At 60.8% G+C, this 20093-nt stretch overlaps 3 protein-coding genes across 4 annotated transcripts; all 3 read right to left on the reverse strand.

The window, feature by feature from the left end:
• Nucleotides 1–203: 203 nt before the first annotated feature.
• Nucleotides 204–2840, reverse strand: LOC149912796 (uncharacterized; the record flags this gene model as incomplete). Its single annotated transcript, XM_090132088.1, has 7 exons — nucleotides 204–969; nucleotides 1144–1262; nucleotides 1415–1528; nucleotides 1751–1857; nucleotides 1952–2117; nucleotides 2288–2412; nucleotides 2673–2840. Coding segments are annotated over 7 exons (1554 nt in total), but the record flags the coding sequence as incomplete, so codon positions are not given.
• Nucleotides 2841–7505: 4665 nt separating this feature from the next.
• Nucleotides 7506–10759, reverse strand: LOC149912797 (E3 ubiquitin-protein ligase PHF7-like). 2 transcript variants are annotated; one of them, XM_090132073.1, is made up of 9 exons: nucleotides 10581–10759; nucleotides 10164–10255; nucleotides 9975–10076; nucleotides 9590–9714; nucleotides 9254–9419; nucleotides 9053–9159; nucleotides 8717–8830; nucleotides 8446–8564; nucleotides 7506–8271 (listed from the first exon to the last, which is right to left on the reverse strand). In XM_090132073.1, exons 1-9 carry the CDS (start codon nucleotides 10630–10632, stop codon nucleotides 7517–7519), a joined length of 1632 nt encoding a protein of 543 aa, XP_089988199.1. In that variant the 5' UTR covers nucleotides 10633–10759; the 3' UTR covers nucleotides 7506–7516. The 2 variants fall into 2 exon arrangements, with proteins under 2 accessions (XP_089988199.1, XP_089988198.1); XM_090132072.1 differs by lacking the exon at nucleotides 10581–10759 and having other exon boundaries at nucleotides 10164–10486.
• Nucleotides 10760–14827: 4068 nt separating this feature from the next.
• LOC149912798 (E3 ubiquitin-protein ligase PHF7-like) lies at nucleotides 14828–18090 on the reverse strand. Its single transcript, XM_090132046.1, has 9 exons — nucleotides 17903–18090; nucleotides 17486–17577; nucleotides 17297–17398; nucleotides 16912–17036; nucleotides 16576–16741; nucleotides 16375–16481; nucleotides 16039–16152; nucleotides 15768–15886; nucleotides 14828–15593 (listed from the first exon to the last, which is right to left on the reverse strand). Exons 1-9 carry the CDS (start codon nucleotides 17952–17954, stop codon nucleotides 14839–14841), a joined length of 1632 nt encoding a protein of 543 aa, XP_089988172.1. The 5' UTR covers nucleotides 17955–18090; the 3' UTR covers nucleotides 14828–14838.
• Between the last annotated feature and the right edge of the window lie 2003 nt (nucleotides 18091–20093).

Here is a 20093-nt window from a genome sequence, read left to right on the forward strand (position 1 = left end):
CACAACCGTCACGCCAGGATGGGATATGGCTGATTCCGCGCTGTCTTTGGGAATGGTTGTGGGGATGTCTCCTCTGATGCTGGAACCGGGAGTGGCTTTGTGCTGGGGATGGTGGACCGAAGAATGAAAGCAGTATGGATGGACTCTCTGCAAGGTTGAATTTTTTTTGCCGCTGGGGACCACAGCCGTCACGTGGGGATGGGACACGGCGGCATCAGCGCCGTCTTTGGGACTGGCTGTGGGGACGCATTCCCTGACGGTTTGCCCGGGAGCGGCTTTGTGCCCGGGCTGGCCCCCGCTGCCTGGACCGGCTGCCACGGCCTGGTTGGGGCCGGCTGCGGGAAGCTGAAGCGCGACGCCCCAGTGGGGATCGGCTTCGAGTGCGGGCCCGCCCTCGTTGCCTGGATTGTCTCCTGCGTGCAGGCAGAGGGGAAGCCCTCGAGGACCTCGGTGGTGCTGGTGTGGCCGAGGTGCGGGTGCTGCTCGGAGCACCTTGGGTTGTTGCATGGCTCCCACCATGACGCCTTCGGGGCTGACTCTGGGAGCCTGAGGCCCGACCTTGCAGCGGGGAGCGGCTTCTTGTGCGGCCGGTCCCCCGCTGCCTGGGACGCTCTGTGGGCGCAGGTGCCGGGGAGGTTCTGGAGGACCGCGCGGTCCTCCGTCTGCTGGGGCTCTGGGAGCCGGTCTCAGCACCTGCAGCTGGTGCCCGTCTCCTCCCACCACGTCCTCGTGGCTGCTGAGGGGTGCCCCGCTCCTCGGATAGACTTGGGTGGGCTGTGCTCTGCTCTGTTGCAGGCACTGCGGGCTGGACAGTGAACTCGGGCAGCTGGGAGCTGCAGGATGGGCCCGTTGCTGCCTGGCTGGTGGGGCCAGAACTGATGTTCTCAGGTCCCGAAAAGCTGGGGGATGGCCTCTGTACCATTTGGCTGGAAGTGCCGGGGCTGGCAAGGTCAGAGGTGGGGCGGGATGCTGTAAGGAGAGACAAGAAGGTCAGCAGGATGAACATGCATCCCCATCCCATGGGCAGGACAGGCTGCCATCCCTCGTGGGGCAGAGAGATCGTGGCAGGCTCAGCGCCTTGAGCACCCGCTGCCAGGCCTTGCCTGGCCCCAGTCCCGCGACACAGGGCTCTTTGCCTCTTACCGGTGCCCGCACCAGCGCAGGTGTTGCACTCCCAGCCGTTTCTGCGCATGGCCCAGAAGGAGCAGCACCAGTGCGTGCCTTCTGAGCCACAGGAATTGCAGAGCAGCAGCTGCCAGGGTCTGCGGAAGCAAACGGGTTGTGGCTGTGAGGACAAAGGGAGCCAAGGCAGGGAGCAGGCGGCACGGCTCTGGTGCTCAGCCCTTGCTCCCCCCGACCTGTGGTGAGGCTGAGATCCCACGCAGAGCCCCAGAGGATTGCGGAGGTCACTCACCCCTTTTCCTGTGCCCTCTCCCTGCCTCCGAGGTAAAAGCACATGCTAGCGTCGCAGCGCCTGTGCCTTTCTCGCAGCGACTGGTATGCTGCGTCGTCCCACCAGGATGGTCGTCTGCCAGAGAAGAGAGGGAATGTGATGAGTCCCCGGTGCCCCAGGCATGAGGCAGATCCAGGGCCGCCCGGTTCAATTCCCCTTGAGCTCATTCCCAGCTGCTCCGTGAAGATGAGACCGATGCTTGCAGGATGGCAAGGGACTGGGCCTGCCGGGGCAGTTTGTGGGCAGGCACAGCGCCTGTGCCTGAGTGAGTGCAGAACCGGGCGGAAGGACACCAACCTGGTTGGAATTTGGATCCCCAGCGTGGTCATTTGGGATCGGAATCGTCCCTTTCCTCCGCAGACGGGGCAGAAGAAACGCATGGTGGCTGCGTGTATGGCATGTTTCTGCAGGAGAAGCACAAGTGTGAGCGTGAGCGTGAGCGGGGCTGGCTGCTGCTGAGCACCGGCCATGCCCACGGGGCGAGGGGAGGGCTCCTACCCTGATGCAGGCCCGGTGGAACCAGGCCTGTTTGCACACCGGGCACACCAGGGTGTGGTAGGACGTGTTGTCCCCCACGGGCTCCAGGCAGATGACGCAGACGCAGGTGTTCTGCGATGGAGCTGCCTCCGCCGGCTGCCGAGGGCGATGTTCCCAGCAGAAGGACCTGGGCAGGAGGACAGAAGGGATGGGCGTGGTGAGAAGTGCTGTGAGGAGCGCAGAGGACCAGGAAAGAGCACCAGGCCTGGGCTCTGGCTCTGGCAGGATGCTGGGAGGTGTCGCTGCGGGTTCCTCCCTGCGAGGGACAGGGAGGGTCGGCAGCTTGGCTGCCCTTACCTGTGCTGCCCAAAGTATTGTGTGACGCATTCCCCGTCCTCGGCGCAGGGCAGATGGAAGCTGCGCTCGCAACCTGTTTCCGCGCAGCTGATGGTAGCTCCCTTCCCGCCACAGACAAAGCAGTGCTGAAAAGAGCAGAGCGATCCCCGTCAGCAGTGGGCTCGGAGCCTCGTCGGCCGGCCCCACTTCTCCAGGCAGGGCGCAGGCTGCGGGCACCGCTGCCTCCCACTCTGCAGAGCTGCCTGGCAGATGAGGCTCGTCTGCTGTGGTGGAACTTTGTCCTGGAGCCGGTTGGAAGGGCCGCGATTGCTTTCTATAGGCCCTGGCAAAACCTTGGTGCGAGCCTCTACCGGCTCCGAGCTCGCCGTTCTGTTCAGGTCCTCACCTTCTGGTCTGCCAGCTGGATGGTGCGCTGGACGGCACCAATGGAGAAGCCAAAAATTCCCCCCACTGGGGATCTCCATTCCAAAAGGCCTTCGGCAAAGAACTGTAGGAGAGAAAAGAGCGGGGTCTCGTGAGGCCGGCAAGGAAGGGAGCATCCCTGGCAGGAGCCCTAGCCCTTGAGGGAACTCACCAAGCAGAATTCGTGGGCACAGAGCCCACCGTTGGCAAATGTCCTCCCGCAGATGTCCGGGTCGACCTGTGCCCGGCGGCACAGCACGCACACTGGAGAGGAAGGAGAGAGCAAGCGTGAGCAGCGGTGAGCACCTGGCAGGGTCGGGTAGCCCTGGCCATCCCCAGGGTCAGCTCCGTGCCTGCCGTGCCGGCTGAGGGGCAGGGCGGGAGGGGGTGGACGGGAAGGGGGCATTGCAGGCCCAGCGGCGCCAGCGGGCAGCCACAGCCCAAGCTCGCCCCCTGGCCAAGGAGCAGAGGGGCCCTGCCTGCCCGCGACGCTGGGGAGCCCCTGCCCGCCCCTCCCAGCCGCAGGCAGACTCCCAGCAGCTCTCTGCCCAGCAGCGGGGAGCTGCGCACAGGGATGCGGTGCTCTCACCTGACTCCCCAGAGATGGGGGTCTCCTCCTTCTCTTTGGACATGATCGGCATTGACAGCGAGAAGCAAGAGAGTCAAGAGAGTCCCTCCTCTCTCCGCGCCTCACCAGGCCGCAGTGAGCACAGCCCCAGCCCGGCAGCCTGTGCTCTGCTCCCGGCCCCGCGGGTCACAATGGCCACCACTGTGACATCACGGTGACATCACGGTCACCACCTCACGGGGCTGAGGGCGTGGCACCCATGCGGGAGGGCGGCGGCTCCTGTGGGCAGCGCAGGGCGCGGAGCCCGGTGCTGCCATCAGCAGGGAGCAAGGATGGCCTCCCTCAAGCCTTTTGCACCGTGCCCGTGCTGGGACGTTGCAGCAGAGTCTAATAAAGGTCTGCGGGTCAACAGCACAGCCAGCTTTTCTAGTGTGTGTTCGGAGTGACTTTCCACGGTCTGATGGTGACAGGACAAGGTTTTGAGCTAAGAAAAGGGGAGACCCGGTGAACTGCGAGAGGGAATTCCTCGCTCAGAGGGCTGTGAGGCCCTGGCACAGCTGCCCAGAGACGCTGCGGGCGCCCATCCCTGCAGGCGCTCCAGACCAGGTTGCACAGGGCCCTGCTCCAACCTGACCTGTTGGGTGGCAGCGCTCCCATGGCAGGCACTTGGGTTGGCTGGGTTTTATGATCCTTTCCGATCCATGTCTTCACACGTCTAAGTTTCAACCCTTATTCAGTTCCCAGAGGCAAAGTGGCATAGGCAGGGCACGATTCCCTTTAAGCCTGCATACAAAATGAGTCAGGAAAACTTCTGACTCTGGTTTGCTTTCTTTGACCTGCTGGCAATGGTCACCATGCCTGAGACATGACAGGAGAGGAGCTGTCCCTTGTCCAGGGCTGCACTCCTGGAGTCACACTGGAGCATCCCTGCTCATCCAGCCTGACCATGAGAGTCAGCTTCTCCATGAAAGCCAGGTCAACGCTAATGGGAGAGCTCCCACGACTAGAGAGCCGCCCTCTCTGGAGATGCTCAAGGCCTCACTGGATAGGGCTTCAGGCAGCCTGATCTAGTGGGTGGCAACCAACACACTGCAGGAGTTTGGACCTTTAGATAGACTTTAATGTCCCTTCCGACCCAAGCCATCCCAGGATCCTGTGATTCAAAACTAGCTATCACCTCTGCATTGGTGAGCACCAGGTCCAGCAGGGCTTCAACTCGGGTCAGTCTGACTGGTACCTGGACGAGGAAGTAATCCTCAGCAGACTCCAGGAATCTCCTGGATTGTCTGCCACCCGCCGTGCTGCTATCCCGGCAGGCATTTAGCTGGTTGAATCCCCCATCAGGACGAGAGCCCGCGAGCGCGACAGCTCCTGCAGCTGACGCAAGAAGGCCTCGTCAACCGGCTCCCCCTGATTAGGTGGCCTGTAGCAGACCCCGACCACTAGATGCCCTTGACTGGGCCGATCCCTGATTTTCACCCATAAACTCCTGGTGTTGTGGTTTTGTGATTTTTCTTGTCGGAATTCCACATCATAACATCGTGGAAAGCAGTGGGAGTTAAAGAGTTAATGTTCTGGTTCTGTGGACTGCCTTTCTGGGGGTGTTTTGGTTCTGGGAGAGGAGGGGAGGGGAGGGGAAGGGAGGGGAGGGGAGGGGAGGGGAGGGGAGGGGAGGGGAGGGGAGGGGAGGGGAGGGGAGGGGAGGGGAGGGGAGGGGAGGAGTGGCATTCCCCAGAGGACTTCTCGCCCAGAGCAAGAAAGGTGGAGCTCCTGGCAGGACACCGGCCTTTCTCCCTCTCGTGGATTCTCTCGGTTTTGCAGCAGAGAAGCGAACTCTTCGTGGTTCCCTCTGCAGTCTATAGTGTAAGGCATCGGCTTTGGACACTCTCATTGTGTTTGATTTTATTGGATTTAGTAAACTAACGTTCTTCCTTAGATCGTTGTAGTTGCTCAGATTTTTCCTCCGTTAGACCCATCTACGATCTCCCTACCCTTGCCCTCAAGTCCTCTGCCTCATTAGTCACGGGGCCGGGCTGGCGGACTGGCCGTAAACCTTCAACACTTTTTTTTTTATCCTCTCCCCTGTGTTTTTGTTTTGTTTTTTTTTTGGCGGGGGGGACGTGGGACGGGGAGGGGAGGGGAGGAGGGGGGAGGGGAGGGCTGCAGCCCCTGTCACAAACACAGATCTAGAGATAACTCCATGACAGCTCTCAGCCTGGTCATGGCTGTTACTCAGACGCTTTGCAATCCGTCCCTTCCTAAGATAGAGGACAACACCCGCTCCCCTCCTAGCCTGTCTACCCCTTCTGAAGAGCCTGTAGCCCTCATTCACAGTACGCCAGTCGTGAGATTTGTCCCACCACGTTTCCCTGGGAGCAACCAGATCGTTATTTTCCAAGCACATCATGGCTTCCAGCTCCTCCTGCTTATTTCCCATGCTGTGTGCATTGGTGGAAAGGCACTTCAGCTGGGCTTTCTGGCACACTACCTTTCTAGAGGGGCCCTTCCTCAAACCTCCAAAAGAAATCTGAAGTTTTCCCCCACTGCTTCCTAGAGGGATATGAAAAGGTTTTGGACAGGGAATCGGCAAAATTACCTCCACTGTGGAGTTCCCAGTAGATCCTACAGCACCCTACAGGACAGTTTGGAGGTTTTTCCCCGCAATCTCCTGGCGTGACAGGAACCCTAAGTGTTTCTTTGTCCTGTCTCACTTGGCTCACCTCCCCTTCAATTTACAGTGCCTCACCCACGATGCCGAGCTGGGACTGTCTTCCAGTTCTCCCCGCCTCTCAGGACCCTGCTGTCTGCCTGACAGTGCCAGGACATGGGGTCCATCCCCCACTTTCTGGGGGGTGTCTCCCTGGCGCCTTCCTCTCTGGCATGCCTGGGAGTTACTCCACCAGTCAATCTCTTGCTCTCACTCCCTGATGGTCCTTCACCTCTCCACCTCCTCCCTGAGCTCTGCCACCATGCTGAGCAGATCTTCCACCTGCTCACCCCTCACACAGGTGCAGTTCCTGCCACCCTCCTCGACATCAGCAAGCAGGCTCAGGCACTCCCTGCAGCCGGAGGCCGGAACAGCCACATTCTTGGGCAGGGCCTCCGTCTGGGTCGCCACGGTCTTTGCGGGGCAAGCTGGTTGCCTGGTGGAGACCGTGGTAAACCTGTGGCCTCGGAGAGACAGTACCTACTGCCAGTAGGTAAGCTGGTCTCCAGAGCTAGGAGGGACAGTACTTCTGCGCCATCCTGCACAAGCTGCCACACCTGCTGCTGCAGTATGCTGTGGCTGCTGCGCACGTGCTGCCTTCTCCTCACTGCATCTGGCGGGCAGCGATGCATTGAGGCCCTCCCATAAGCTTTCCTAAGGCAAGGGGCGTGGATGCCGTTCCATTGCCCTGGCAATGCCGATGCCACATCAGCCACTCTCGTGAGAACTGTTGGGCTGCTCTGTTGGCTCTGGTAAAGGAACTGACCGAACCCGCCCCCGTCCCTTGCAATGAGTCGCTGCGATTCTGTCCGGGACGGCTCTGAAGCAGCTAACCCCGGCAGACAAGGATTATGTGAAGTATTAGATTGTGTTATCTTGCATTCCGATACCATATTTAGGAAATTGACTTTCCTCCTCAGATTGCTGCCGCTATTTTGTTCTTCGGCCCGCCTCCCATCTCCCTACCCTTCCCCCCTTCTCCCTTCCCCCCTTCTCCCTTGCCCCCTTCTCCCTTCCCCCTTTCACGGGATGTGGGTCTGTGGGTCCCCCGTGCCCGTTAGTCTCGGAAACGGGCCAAACTGGCCTATAAACCGTCGATACGCCTCCGTCCCCGCCCCTTTTTTTTTTCAGGCCGTTGGGCCTGTGGGCATGCTGGCCCCTGTCACGGACACAGATAGATGTAGAGATAACTCCACGGCAACCATCTGGGAAGGTGCTGGGGAGAAGACAACCCTGTGGTCTCAGCTCCTAACACTGCCCACCGCAGGACAAGCAGAGAAGACTGAAGCCAACATGTGGGGAGTATATTTAGGGTTTATTTTTTTTGCCACTTGGAACCACAACCGTCACGCCAGGATGGGATATGGCTGATTCCGCGCTGTCTTTGGGAATGGTTGTGGGGATGTCTCCTCTGATGCTGGAACCGGGAGTGGCTTTGTGCTGGGGATGGTGGACCGAAGAATGAAAGCAGTATGGATGGACTCTCTGCAAGGTTGAATTTTTTTTGCCGCTGGGGACCACAGCCGTCACGTGGGGATGGGACACGGCGGCATCAGCGCCGTCTTTGGGACTGGCTGTGGGGACGCATTCCCTGACGGTTTGCCCGGGAGCGGCTTTGTGCCCGGGCTGGCCCCCGCTGCCTGGACCGGCTGCCACGGCCTGGTCGGGGCCGGCTGCGGGAAGCTGAAGCGCGACGCCCCAGTGGGGATCGGCTTCGAGTGCGGGCCCGCCCTCGTTGCCTGGATTGTCTCCTGCGTGCAGGCAGAGGGGAAGCCCTCGAGGACCTCGGTGGTGCTGGTGTGGCCGAGGTGCGGGTGCTGCTCGGAGCACCTTGGGTTGTTGCATGGCTCCCACCATGACGCCTTCGGGGCTGACTCTGGGAGCCTGAGGCCCGACCTTGCAGCGGGGAGCGGCTTCTTGTGCGGCCGGTCCCCCGCTGCCTGGGACGCTCTGTGGGCGCAGGTGCCGGGGAGGTTCTGGAGGACCGCGCGGTCCTCCGTCTGCTGGGGCTCTGGGAGCCGGTCTCAGCACCTGCAGCTGGTGCCCGTCTCCTCCCACCACGTCCTCGTGGCTGCTGAGGGGTGCCCCGCTCCTCGGATAGACTTGGGTGGGCTGTGCTCTGCTCTGTTGCAGGCACTGCGGGCTGGACAGTGAACTCGGGCAGCTGGGAGCTGCAGGATGGGCCCGTTGCTGCCTGGCTGGTGGGGCCAGAACTGATGTTCTCAGGTCCCGAAAAGCTGGGGGATGGCCTCTGTACCATTTGGCTGGAAGTGCCGGGGCTGGCAAGGTCAGAGGTGGGGCGGGATGCTGTAAGGAGAGACAAGAAGGTCAGCAGGATGAACATGCATCCCCATCCCATGGGCAGGACAGGCTGCCATCCCTCGTGGGGCAGAGAGATCGTGGCAGGCTCAGCGCCTTGAGCACCCGCTGCCAGGCCTTGCCTGGCCCCAGTCCCGCGACACAGGGCTCTTTGCCTCTTACCGGTGCCCGCACCAGCGCAGGTGTTGCACTCCCAGCCGTTTCTGCGCATGGCCCAGAAGGAGCAGCACCAGTGCGTGCCTTCTGAGCCACAGGAATTGCAGAGCAGCAGCTGCCAGGGTCTGCGGAAGCAAACGGGTTGTGGCTGTGAGGACAAAGGGAGCCAAGGCAGGGAGCAGGCGGCACGGCTCTGGTGCTCAGCCCTTGCTCCCCCCGACCTGTGGTGAGGCTGAGATCCCACGCAGAGCCCCAGAGGATTGCGGAGGTCACTCACCCCTTTTCCTGTGCCCTCTCCCTGCCTCCGAGGTAAAAGCACATGCTAGCGTCGCAGCGCCTGTGCCTTTCTCGCAGCGACTGGTATGCTGCGTCGTCCCACCAGGATGGTCGTCTGCCAGAGAAGAGAGGGAATGTGATGAGTCCCCGGTGCCCCAGGCGTGAGGCAGATCCAGGGCCGCCCGGTTCAATTCCCCTTGATCTCATTCCCAGCTGCTCCGTGAAGATGAGACCGATGCTTGCAGGATGGCAAGGGACTGGGCCTTCCGGGGCAGTTTGTGGGCAGGCACAGCGCCTGTGCCTGAGTGAGTGCAGAACCGGGCGGAAGGACACCAACCTGGTTGGAATTTGGATCCCCAGCGTGGTCATTTGGGATCGGAATCGTCCCTTTCCTCCGCAGACGGGGCAGAAGAAACGCATGGTGGCTGCGTGTATGGCATGTTTCTGCAGGAGAAGCACAAGTGTGAGCGTGAGCGTGAGCGGGGCTGGCTGCTGCTGAGCACCGGCCATGCCCACGGGGCGAGGGGAGGGCTCCTACCCTGATGCAGGCCCGGTGGAACCAGGCCTGTTTGCACACCGGGCACACCAGGGTGTGGTAGGACGTGTTGTCCCCCACGGGCTCCAGGCAGATGACGCAGACGCAGGTGTTCTGCGATGGAGCTGCCTCCGCCGGCTGCCGAGGGCGATGTTCCCAGCAGAAGGACCTGGGCAGGAGGACAGAAGGGATGGGCGTGGTGAGAAGTGCTGTGAGGAGCGCAGAGGACCAGGAAAGAGCGCCAGGCCTGGGCTCTGGCTCTGGCAGGATGCTGGGAGGTGTCGCTGCGGGTTCCTCCCTGCGAGGGACAGGGAGGGTCGGCAGCTTGGCTGCCCTTACCTGTGCTGCCCAAAGTATTGTGTGACGCATTCCCCGTCCTCGGCGCAGGGCAGATGGAAGCTGCGCTCGCAACCTGTTTCCGCGCAGCTGATGGTAGCTCCCTTCCCGCCACAGACAAAGCAGTGCTGAAAAGAGCAGAGCGATCCCCGTCAGCAGTGGGCTCGGAGCCTCGTCGGCCAGCCCCACTTCTCCAGGCAGGGCGCAGGCTGCGGGCACCGCTGCCTCCCACTCTGCAGAGCTGCCTGGCAGATGAGGCTCGTCTGCTGTGGTGGAACTTTGTCCTGGAGCCGGTTGGAAGGGCCGCGATTGCTTTCTATAGGCCCTGGCAAAACCTTGGTGCGAGCCTCTACCGGCTCCGAGCTCGCCGTTCCGTTCAGGTCCTCACCTTCTGGTCTGCCAGCTGGATGGTGCGCTGGACGGCACCAATGGAGAAGCCAAAAATTCCCCCCACTGGGGATCTCCATTCCAAAAGGCCTTCGGCAAAGAACTGTAGGAGAGAAAAGAGCGGGGTCTCGTGAGGCCGGCAAGGAAGGGAGCATCCCTGGCAGGAGCCCTAGCCCTTGAGGGAACTCACCAAGCAGAATTCGTGGGCACAGAGCCCACCGTTGGCAAATGTCCGCCCGCAGATGTCCGGGTCGACCTGTGCCCGGTGGCACAGCACGCACACTGGAGAGGAAGGAGAGAGCAAGCGTGAGCAGCGGTGAGCACCTGGCAGGGTCGGGTAGCCCTGGCCATCCCCAGGGTCAGCTCCGTGCCTGCCGTGCCGGCTGAGGGGCAGGGCGGGAGGGGGTGGACGGGAAGGGGGCATTGCAGGCCCAGCGGCGCCAGCGGGCAGCCACAGCCCAAGCTCGCCCCCTGGCCAAGGAGCAGAGGGGCCCTGCCTGCCCGCGACGCTGGGGAGCCCCTGCCCGCCCCTCCCAGCCGCAGGCAGACTCCCAGCAGCTCTCTGCCCAGCAGCGGGGAGCTGCGCACAGGGATGCGGTGCTCTCACCTGACTCCCCAGAGATGGGGGTCTCCTCCTTCTCTTTGGACATGATCGGCATTGACAGCGAGAAGCAAGAGAGTCAAGAGAGTCCCTCCTCTCTCCGCGCCTCACCAGGCCGCAGTGAGCACAGCCCCAGCCCGGCAGCCTGTGCTCTGCTCCCGGCCCCGCGGGTCACAATGGCCACCACTGTGACATCACGGTGACATCACGGTCACCACCTCACGGGGCTGAGGGCGTGGCACCCATGCGGGAGGGCGGCGGCTCCTGTGGGCAGCGCAGGGCGCGGAGCCCGGTGCTGCCATCAGCAGGGAGCAAGGATGGCCTCCCTCAAGCCTTTTGCACCGTGCCCGTGCTGGGACGTTGCAGCAGAGAGTCTAATAAAGGTCTGCGGGTCAACAGCACAGCCAGCTTTTCTAGTGTGTGTTCGGAGTGACTTTCCACGGTCTGATGGTGACAGGACAAGGTTTTGAGCTAAGAAAAGGGGAGACCCGGTGAACTGCGAGAGGGAATTCCTCGCTCAGAGGGCTGTGAGGCCCTGGCACAGCTGCCCAGAGACGCTGCGGGCGCCCATCCCTGCAGGCGCTCCAGACCAGGTTGCACAGGGCCCTGCTCCAACCTGACCTGTTGGGTGGCAGCGCTCCCATGGCAGGCACTTGGGTTGGCTGGGTTTTATGATCCTTTCCGATCCATGTCTTCACACGTCTAAGTTTCAACCCTTATTCAGTTCCCAGAGGCAAAGTGGCATAGGCAGGGCACGATTCCCTTTAAGCCTGCATACAAAATGAGTCAGGAAAACTTCTGACTCTGGTTTGCTTTCTTTGACCTGCTGGCAATGGTCACCATGCCTGAGACATGACAGGAGAGGAGCTGTCCCTTGTCCAGGGCTGCACTCCTGGAGTCACACTGGAGCATCCCTGCTCATCCAGCCTGACCATGAGAGTCAGCTTCTCCATGAAAGCCAGGTCAACGCTAATGGGAGAGCTCCCACGACTAGAGAGCCGCCCTCTCTGGAGATGCTCAAGGCCTCACTGGATAGGGCTTCAGGCAGCCTGATCTAGTGGGTGGCAACCAACACACTGCAGGAGTTTGGACCTTTAGATAGACTTTAATGTCCCTTCCGACCCAAGCCATCCCAGGATCCTGTGATTCAAAACTAGCTATCACCTCTGCATTGGTGAGCACCAGGTCCAGCAGGGCTTCAACTCGGGTCAGTCTGACTGGTACCTGGACGAGGAAGTAATCCTCAGCAGACTCCAGGAATCTCCTGGATTGTCTGCCACCCGCCGTGCTGCTATCCCGGCAGGCATTTAGCTGGTTGAATCCCCCATCAGGACGAGAGCCCGCGAGCGCGACAGCTCCTGCAGCTGACGCAAGAAGGCCTCGTCAACCGGCTCCCCCTGATTAGGTGGCCTGTAGCAGACCCCGACCACTAGATGCCCTTGACTGGGCCGATCCCTGATTTTCACCCATAAACTCCTGGTGTTGTGGTTTTGTGATTTTTCTTGTCGGAATTCCACATCATAACATCGTGGAAAGCAGTGGGAGTTAAAGAGTTAATGTTCTGGTTCTGTGGACTGCCTTTCTGGGGGTGTTTGGTTCTGGGAGAGCAGGGGAGGGGAGGGGAAGGGAGGGGAGGGGAGGTGAGGGGAGGGAAGGGGAGTGGGGAGGGGAGGGCACGGGAGGGGAGGGGAGGGGAGGGGAGGGGAGGGGAGGAGTGGCATTCCCCAGAGGACTTCTCGCCCAGAGCAAGAAAGGTGGAGCTCCTGGCAGGACACCGGCCTTTCTCCCTCTCGTGGATTCTCTCGGTTTTGCAGCAGAGAAGCGAACTCTTCGTGGTTCCCTCTGCAGTCTATAGTGTAAGGCATCGGCTTTGGACACTCTCATTGTGTTTGATTTTATTGGATTTAGTAAACTAACGTTCTTCCTTAGATCGTTGTAGTTGCTCAGATTTTTCCTCCGTTAGACCCATCTACGATCTCCCTACCCTTGCCCTCAAGTCCTCTGCCTCATTAGTCACGGGGCCGGGCTGGCGGACTGGCCGTAAACCTTCAACACTTTTTTTTTTATCCTCTCCCCTGTGGTTTTTTTTTTTTTTTTTTTTTTGGCGGGGGGGGACGTGGGACGGGGAGGGGAGGGGAGGAGGGGGGAGGGGAGGGCTGCAGCCCCTGTCACAAACACAGATCTAGAGATAACTCCATGACAGCTCTCAGCCTGGTCATGGCTGTTACTCAGACACTTTGCAATCCGTCCCTTCCTAAGATAGAGGACAACACCCGCTCCCCTCCTAGCCTGTCTACCCCTTCTGAAGAGCCTGTAGCCCTCATTCACAGTACGCCAGTCGTGAGATTTGTCCCACCACGTTTCCCTGGGAGCAACCAGATCGTTATTTTCCAAGCACATCATGGCTTCCAGCTCCTCCTGCTTATTTCCCATGCTGTGTGCATTGGTGGAAAGGCACTTCAGCTGGGCTTTCTGGCACACTACCTTTCTAGAGGGGCCCTTCCTCAAACCTCCAAAAGAAATCTGAAGTTTTCCCCCACTGCTTCCTAGAGGGATATGAAAAGGTTTTGGACAGGGAATCGGCAAAATTACCTCCACTGTGGAGTTCCCAGTAGATCCTACAGCACCCTACAGGACAGTTTGGAGGTTTTTCCCCGCAATCTCCTGGCGTGACAGGAACCCTAAGTGTTTCTTTGTCCTGTCTCACTTGGCTCACCTCCCCTTCAATTTACAGTGCCTCACCCACGATGCCGAGCTGGGACTGTCTTCCAGTTCTCCCCGCCTCTCAGGACCCTGCTGTCTGCCTGACAGTGCCAGGACATGGGGTCCATCCCCCACTTTCTGGGGGGTGTCTCCCTGGCGCCTTCCTCTCTGGCATGCCTGGGAGTTACTCCACCAGTCAATCTCTTGCTCTCACTCCCTGATGGTCCTTCACCTCTCCACCTCCTCCCTGAGCTCTGCCACCATGCTGAGCAGATCTTCCACCTGCTCACCCCTCACACAGGTGCAGTTCCTGCCACCCTCCTCGACATCAGCAAGCAGGCTCAGGCACTCCCTGCAGCCGGAGGCCGGAACAGCCACATTCTTGGGCAGGGCCTCCGTCTGGGTCGCCACGGTCTTTGCGGGGCAAGCTGGTTGCCTGGTGGAGACCGTGGTAAACCTGTGGCCTCGGAGAGACAGTACCTACTGCCAGTAGGTAAGCTGGTCTCCAGAGCTAGGAGGGACAGTACTTCTGCGCCATCCTGCACAAGCTGCCACACCTGCTGCTGCAGTATGCTGTGGCTGCTGCGCACGTGCTGCCTTCTCCTCACTGCATCTGGCGGGCAGCGATGCATTGAGGCCCTCCCATAAGCTTTCCTAAGGCAAGGGGCGTGGATGCCGTTCCATTGCCCTGGCAATGCCGATGCCACATCAGCCACTCTCGTGAGAACTGTTGGGCTGCTCTGTTGGCTCGGGGTTCCGCTGGTAAAGGAACTGACCGAACCCGCCCCCGTCCCTTGCAATGAGTCGCTGCGATTCTGTCCGGGACGGCTCTGAAGCAGCTAACCCCGGCAGACAAGGATTATGTGAAGTATTAGATTGTGTTATCTTGCATTCCGATACCATATTTAGGAAATTGACTTTCCTCCTCAGATTGCTGCCGCTATTTTGTTCTTCGGCCCGCCTCCCATCTCCCTACCCTTCCCCCCTTCTCCCTTCCCCCCTTCTCCCTTGCCCCCTTCTCCCTTCCCCCTTTCACGGGATGTGGGTCTGTGGGTCCCCCGTGCCCGTTAGTCACGGAAACGGGCCAAACTGGCCTATAAACCGTCGATACGCCTCCGTCCCCGCCCCTTTTTTTTTCAGGCCGTTGGGCCTGTGGGCATGCTGGCCCCTGTCACGGACACAGATAGATGTAGAGATAACTCCACGGCAACCATCTGGGAAGGTGCTGGGGAGAAGACAACCGTGTGGTCTCAGCTCCTAACACTGCCCACCGCAGGACAAGCAGAGAAGACTGAAGCCAACATGTGGGGAGTATATTTAGGGTTTATTTTTTTTGCCACTTGGAACCACAACCGTCACGCCAGGATGGGATATGGCTGATTCCGCGCTGTCTTTGGGAATGGTTGTGGGGATGTCTCCTCTGATGCTGGAACCGGGAGTGGCTTTGTGCTGGGGATGGTGGACCGAAGAATGAAAGCAGTATGGATGGACTCTCTGCAAGGTTGAATTTTTTTTGCCGCTGGGGACCACAGCCGTCACGTGGGGATGGGACACGGCGGCATCAGCGCCGTCTTTGGGACTGGCTGTGGGGACGCATTCCCTGACGGTTTGCCCGGGAGCGGCTTTGTGCCCGGGCTGGCCCCCGCTGCCTGGACCGGCTGCCACGGCCTGGTCGGGGCCGGCTGCGGGAAGCTGAAGCGCGACGCCCCAGTGGGGATCGGCTTCGAGTGCGGGCCCGCCCTCGTTGCCTGGATTGTCTCCTGCGTGCAGGCAGAGGGGAAGCCCTCGAGGACCTCGGTGGTGCTGGTGTGGCCGAGGTGCGGGTGCTGCTCGGAGCACCTTGGGTTGTTGCATGGCTCCCACCATGACGCCTTCGGGGCTGACTCTGGGAGCCTGAGGCCCGACCTTGCAGCGGGGAGCGGCTTCTTGTGCGGCCGGTCCCCCGCTGCCTGGGACGCTCTGTGGGCGCAGGTGCCGGGGAGGTTCTGGAGGACCGCGCGGTCCTCCGTCTGCTGGGGCTCTGGGAGCCGGTCTCAGCACCTGCAGCTGGTGCCCGTCTCCTCCCACCACGTCCTCGTGGCTGCTGAGGGGTGCCCCGCTCCTCGGATAGACTTGGGTGGGCTGTGCTCTGCTCTGTTGCAGGCACTGCGGGCTGGACAGTGAACTCGGGCAGCTGGGAGCTGCAGGATGGGCCCGTTGCTGCCTGGCTGGTGGGGCCAGAACTGATGTTCTCAGGTCCCGAAAAGCTGGGGGATGGCCTCTGTACCATTTGGCTGGAAGTGCCGGGGCTGGCAAGGTCAGAGGTGGGGCGGGATGCTGTAAGGAGAGACAAGAAGGTCAGCAGGATGAACATGCATCCCCATCCCATGGGCAGGACAGGCTGCCATCCCTCGTGGGGCAGAGAGATCGTGGCAGGCTCAGCGCCTTGAGCACCCGCTGCCAGGCCTTGCCTGGCCCCAGTCCCGCGACACAGGGCTCTTTGCCTCTTACCGGTGCCCGCACCAGCGCAGGTGTTGCACTCCCAGCCGTTTCTGCGCATGGCCCAGAAGGAGCAGCACCAGTGCGTGCCTTCTGAGCCACAGGAATTGCAGAGCAGCAGCTGCCAGGGTCTGCGGAAGCAAACGGGTTGTGGCTGTGAGGACAAAGGGAGCCAAGGCAGGGAGCAGGCGGCACGGCTCTGGTGCTCAGCCCTTGCTCCCCCCGACCTGTGGTGAGGCTGAGATCCCACGCAGAGCCCCAGAGGATTGCGGAGGTCACTCACCCCTTTTCCTGTGCCCTCTCCCTGCCTCCGAGGTAAAAGCACATGCTAGCGTCGCAGCGCCTGTGCCTTTCTCGCAGCGACTGGTATGCTGCGTCGTCCCACCAGGATGGTCGTCTGCCAGAGAAGAGAGGGAATGTGATGAGTCCCCGGTGCCCCAGGCGTGAGGCAGATCCAGGGCCGCCCGGTTCAATTCCCCTTGAGCTCATTCCCAGCTGCTCCGTGAAGATGAGACCGATGCTTGCAGGATGGCAAGGGACTGGGCCTGCCGGGGCAGTTTGTGGGCAGGCACAGCGCCTGTGCCTGAGTGAGTGCAGAACCGGGCGGAAGGACACCAACCTGGTTGGAATTTGGATCCCCAGCGTGGTCATTTGGGATCGGAATCGTCCCTTTCCTCCGCAGACGGGGCAGAAGAAACGCATGGTGGCTGCGTGTATGGCATGTTTCTGCAGGAGAAGCACAAGTGTGAGCGTGAGCGTGAGCGGGGCTGGCTGCTGCTGAGCACCGGCCATGCCCACGGGGCGAGGGGAGGGCTCCTACCCTGATGCAGGCCCGGTGAAACCAGGCCTGTTTGCACACCGGGCACACCAGGGTGTGGTAGGACGTGCTGTCCCCCACGGGCTCCAGGCAGATGACGCAGACGCAGGTGTTCTGCGATGGAGCTGCCTCCGCCGGCTGCCGAGGGCGATGTTCCCAGCAGAAGGACCTGGGCAGGAGGACAGAAGGGATGGGCGTGGTGAGAAGTGCTGTGAGGAGCGCAGAGGACCAGGAAAGAGCGCCAGGCCTGGGCTCTGGCTCTGGCAGGATGCTGGGAGGTGTCGCTGCGGGTTCCTCCCTGCGAGGGACAGGGAGGGTCGGCAGCTTGGCTGCCCTTACCTGTGCTGCCCAAAGTATTGTGTGACGCATTCCCCGTCCTCGGCGCAGGGCAGATGGAAGCTGCGCTCGCAACCTGTTTCCGCGCAGCTGATGGTAGCTCCCTTCCCGCCACAGACAAAGCAGTGCTGAAAAGAGCAGAGCGATCCCCGTCAGCAGTGGGCTCGGAGCCTCGTCGGCCGGCCCCACTTCTCCAGGCAGGGCGCAGGCTGCGGGCACCGCTGCCTCCCACTCTGCAGAGCTGCCTGGCAGATGAGGCTCGTCTGCTGTGGTGGAACTTTGTCCTGGAGCCGGTTGGAAGGGCCGCGATTGCTTTCTATAGGCCCTGGCAAAACCTTGGTGCGAGCCTCTACCGGCTCCGAGCTCGCTGTTCCGTTCAGGTCCTCACCTTCTGGTCTGCCAGCTGGATGGTGCGCTGGACGGCACCAATGGAGAAGCCAAAAATTCCCCCCACTGGGGATCTCCATTCCAAAAGGCCTTCGGCAAAGAACTGTAGGAGAGAAAAGAGCGGGGTCTCGTGAGGCCGGCAAGGAAGGGAGCATCCCTGGCAGGAGCCCTAGCCCTTGAGGGAACTCACCAAGCAGAATTCGTGGGCACAGAGCCCACCGTTGGCAAATGTCCGCCCGCAGATGTCCGGGTCGACCTGTGCCCGGCGGCACAGCACGCACACTGGAGAGGAAGGAGAGAGCAAGCGTGAGCAGCGGTGAGCACCTGGCAGGGTCGGGTAGCCCTGGCCATCCCCAGGGTCAGCTCCGTGCCTGCCGTGCCGGCTGAGGGGCAGGGCGGGAGGGGGTGGACGGGAAGGGGGCATTGCAGGCCCAGCGGCGCCAGCGGGCAGCCACAGCCCAAGCTCGCCCCCTGGCCAAGGAGCAGAGGGGCCCTGCCTGCCCGCGACGCTGGGGAGCCCCTGCCCGCCCCTCCCAGCCGCAGGCAGACTCCCAGCAGCTCTCTGCCCAGCAGCGGGGAGCTGCGCACAGGGATGCGGTGCTCTCACCTGACTCCCCAGAGATGGGGGTCTCCTCCTTCTCTTTGGACATGATCGGCATTGACAGCGAGAAGCAAGAGAGTCAAGAGAGTCCCTCCTCTCTCCGCGCCTCACCAGGCCGCAGTGAGCACAGCCCCAGCCCGGCAGCCTGTGCTCTGCTCCCGGCCCCGCGGGTCACAATGGCCACCACTGTGACATCACGGTGACATCACGGTCACCACCTCACGGGGCTGAGGGCGTGGCACCCATGCGGGAGGGCGGCGGCTCCTGTGGGCAGCGCAGGGCGCGGAGCCCGGTGCTGCCATCAGCAGGGAGCAAGGATGGCCTCCCTCAAGCCTTTTGCACCGTGCCCGTGCTGGGACGTTGCAGCAGAGTCTAATAAAGGTCTGCGGGTCAACAGCACAGCCAGCTTTTCTAGTGTGTGTTCGGAGTGACTTTCCACGGTCTGATGGTGACAGGACAAGGTTTTGAGCTAAGAAAAGGGGAGACCCGGTGAACTGCGAGAGGGAATTCCTCGCTCAGAGGGCTGTGAGGCCCTGGCACAGCTGCCCAGAGACGCTGCGGGCGCCCATCCCTGCAGGCGCTCCAGACCAGGTTGCACAGGGCCCTGCTCCAACCTGACCTGTTGGGTGGCAGCGCTCCCATGGCAGGCACTTGGGTTGGCTGGGTTTTATGATCCTTTCCGATCCATGTCTTCACACGTCTAAGTTTCAACCCTTATTCAGTTCCCAGAGGCAAAGTGGCATAGGCAGGGCACGATTCCCTTTAAGCCTGCATACAAAATGAGTCAGGAAAACTTCTGACTCTGGTTTGCTTTCTTTGACCTGCTGGCAATGGTCACCATGCCTGAGACATGACAGGAGAGGAGCTGTCCCTTGTCCAGGGCTGCACTCCTGGAGTCACACTGGAGCATCCCTGCTCATCCAGCCTGACCATGAGAGTCAGCTTCTCCATGAAAGCCAGGTCAATGCTAATGGGAGAGCTCCCACGACTAGAGAGCCGCCCTCTCTGGAGATGCTCAAGGCCTCACTGGATAGGGCTTCAGGCAGCCTGATCTAGTGGGTGGCAACCAACACACTGCAGGAGTTTGGACCTTTAGATAGACTTTAATGTCCCTTCCGACCCAAGCCATCCCAGGATCCTGTGATTCAAAACTAGCTATCACCTCTGCATTGGTGAGCACCAGGTCCAGCAGGGCTTCAACTCGGGTCAGTCTGACTGGTACCTGGACGAGGAAGTAATCCTCAGCAGACTCCAGGAATCTCCTGGATTGTCTGCCACCCGCCGTGCTGCTATCCCGGCAGGCATTTAGCTGGTTGAATCCCCCATCAGGACGAGAGCCCGCGAGCGCGACAGCTCCTGCAGCTGACGCAAGAAGGCCTCGTCAACCGGCTCCCCCTGATTAGGTGGCCTGTAGCAGACCCCGACCACTAGATGCCCTTGACTGGGCCGATCCCTGATTTTCACCCATAAACTCCTGGTGTTGTGGTTTTGTGATTTTTCTTGTCGGAATTCCACATCATAACATCGTGGAAAGCAGTGGGAGTTAAAGAGTTAATGTTCTGGTTCTGTGGACTGCCTTTCTGGGGGTGTTTGGTTCTGGGAGAGGAGGGGAGGGGAGGGGAAGGGAGGGGAGGGGAGGGGAGGGGAGGGGAGGAGTGGCATTCCCCAGAGGACTTCTCGCCCAGAGCAAGAAAGGTGGAGCTCCTGGCAGGACACCGGCCTTTCTCCCTCTCGTGGATTCTCTCGGTTTTGCAGCAGAGAAGCGAACTCTTCGTGGTTCCCTCTGCAGTCTATAGTGTAAGGCATCGGCTTTGGACACTCTCATTGTGTTTGATTTTATTGGATTTAGTAAACTAACGTTCTTCCTTAGATCGTTGTAGTTGCTCAGATTTTTCCTCCGTTAGACCCATCTACGATCTCCCTACCCTTGCCCTCAAGTCCTCTGCCTCATTAGTCACGGGGCCGGGCTGGCGGACTGGCCGTAAACCTTCAACACTTTTTTTTTTATCCTCTCCCCTGTGTGTTTTTGCTTTTTTTTTTTTTTGGCGGGGGGGACGTGGGACGGGGAGGGGAGGGGAGGAGGGGGGAGGGGAGGGCTGCAGCCCCTGTCACAAACACAGATCTAGAGATAACTCCATGACAGCTCTCAGCCTGGTCATGGCTGTTACTCAGACACTTTGCAATCCGTCCCTTCCTA

This window comes from Phasianus colchicus, chromosome Z, assembly GCF_987193195.1.
Source record: "Phasianus colchicus chromosome Z, bPhaCol1.hap1.1, whole genome shotgun sequence".
Taxonomy (NCBI): Eukaryota; Metazoa; Chordata; class Aves; order Galliformes; family Phasianidae; genus Phasianus; species Phasianus colchicus.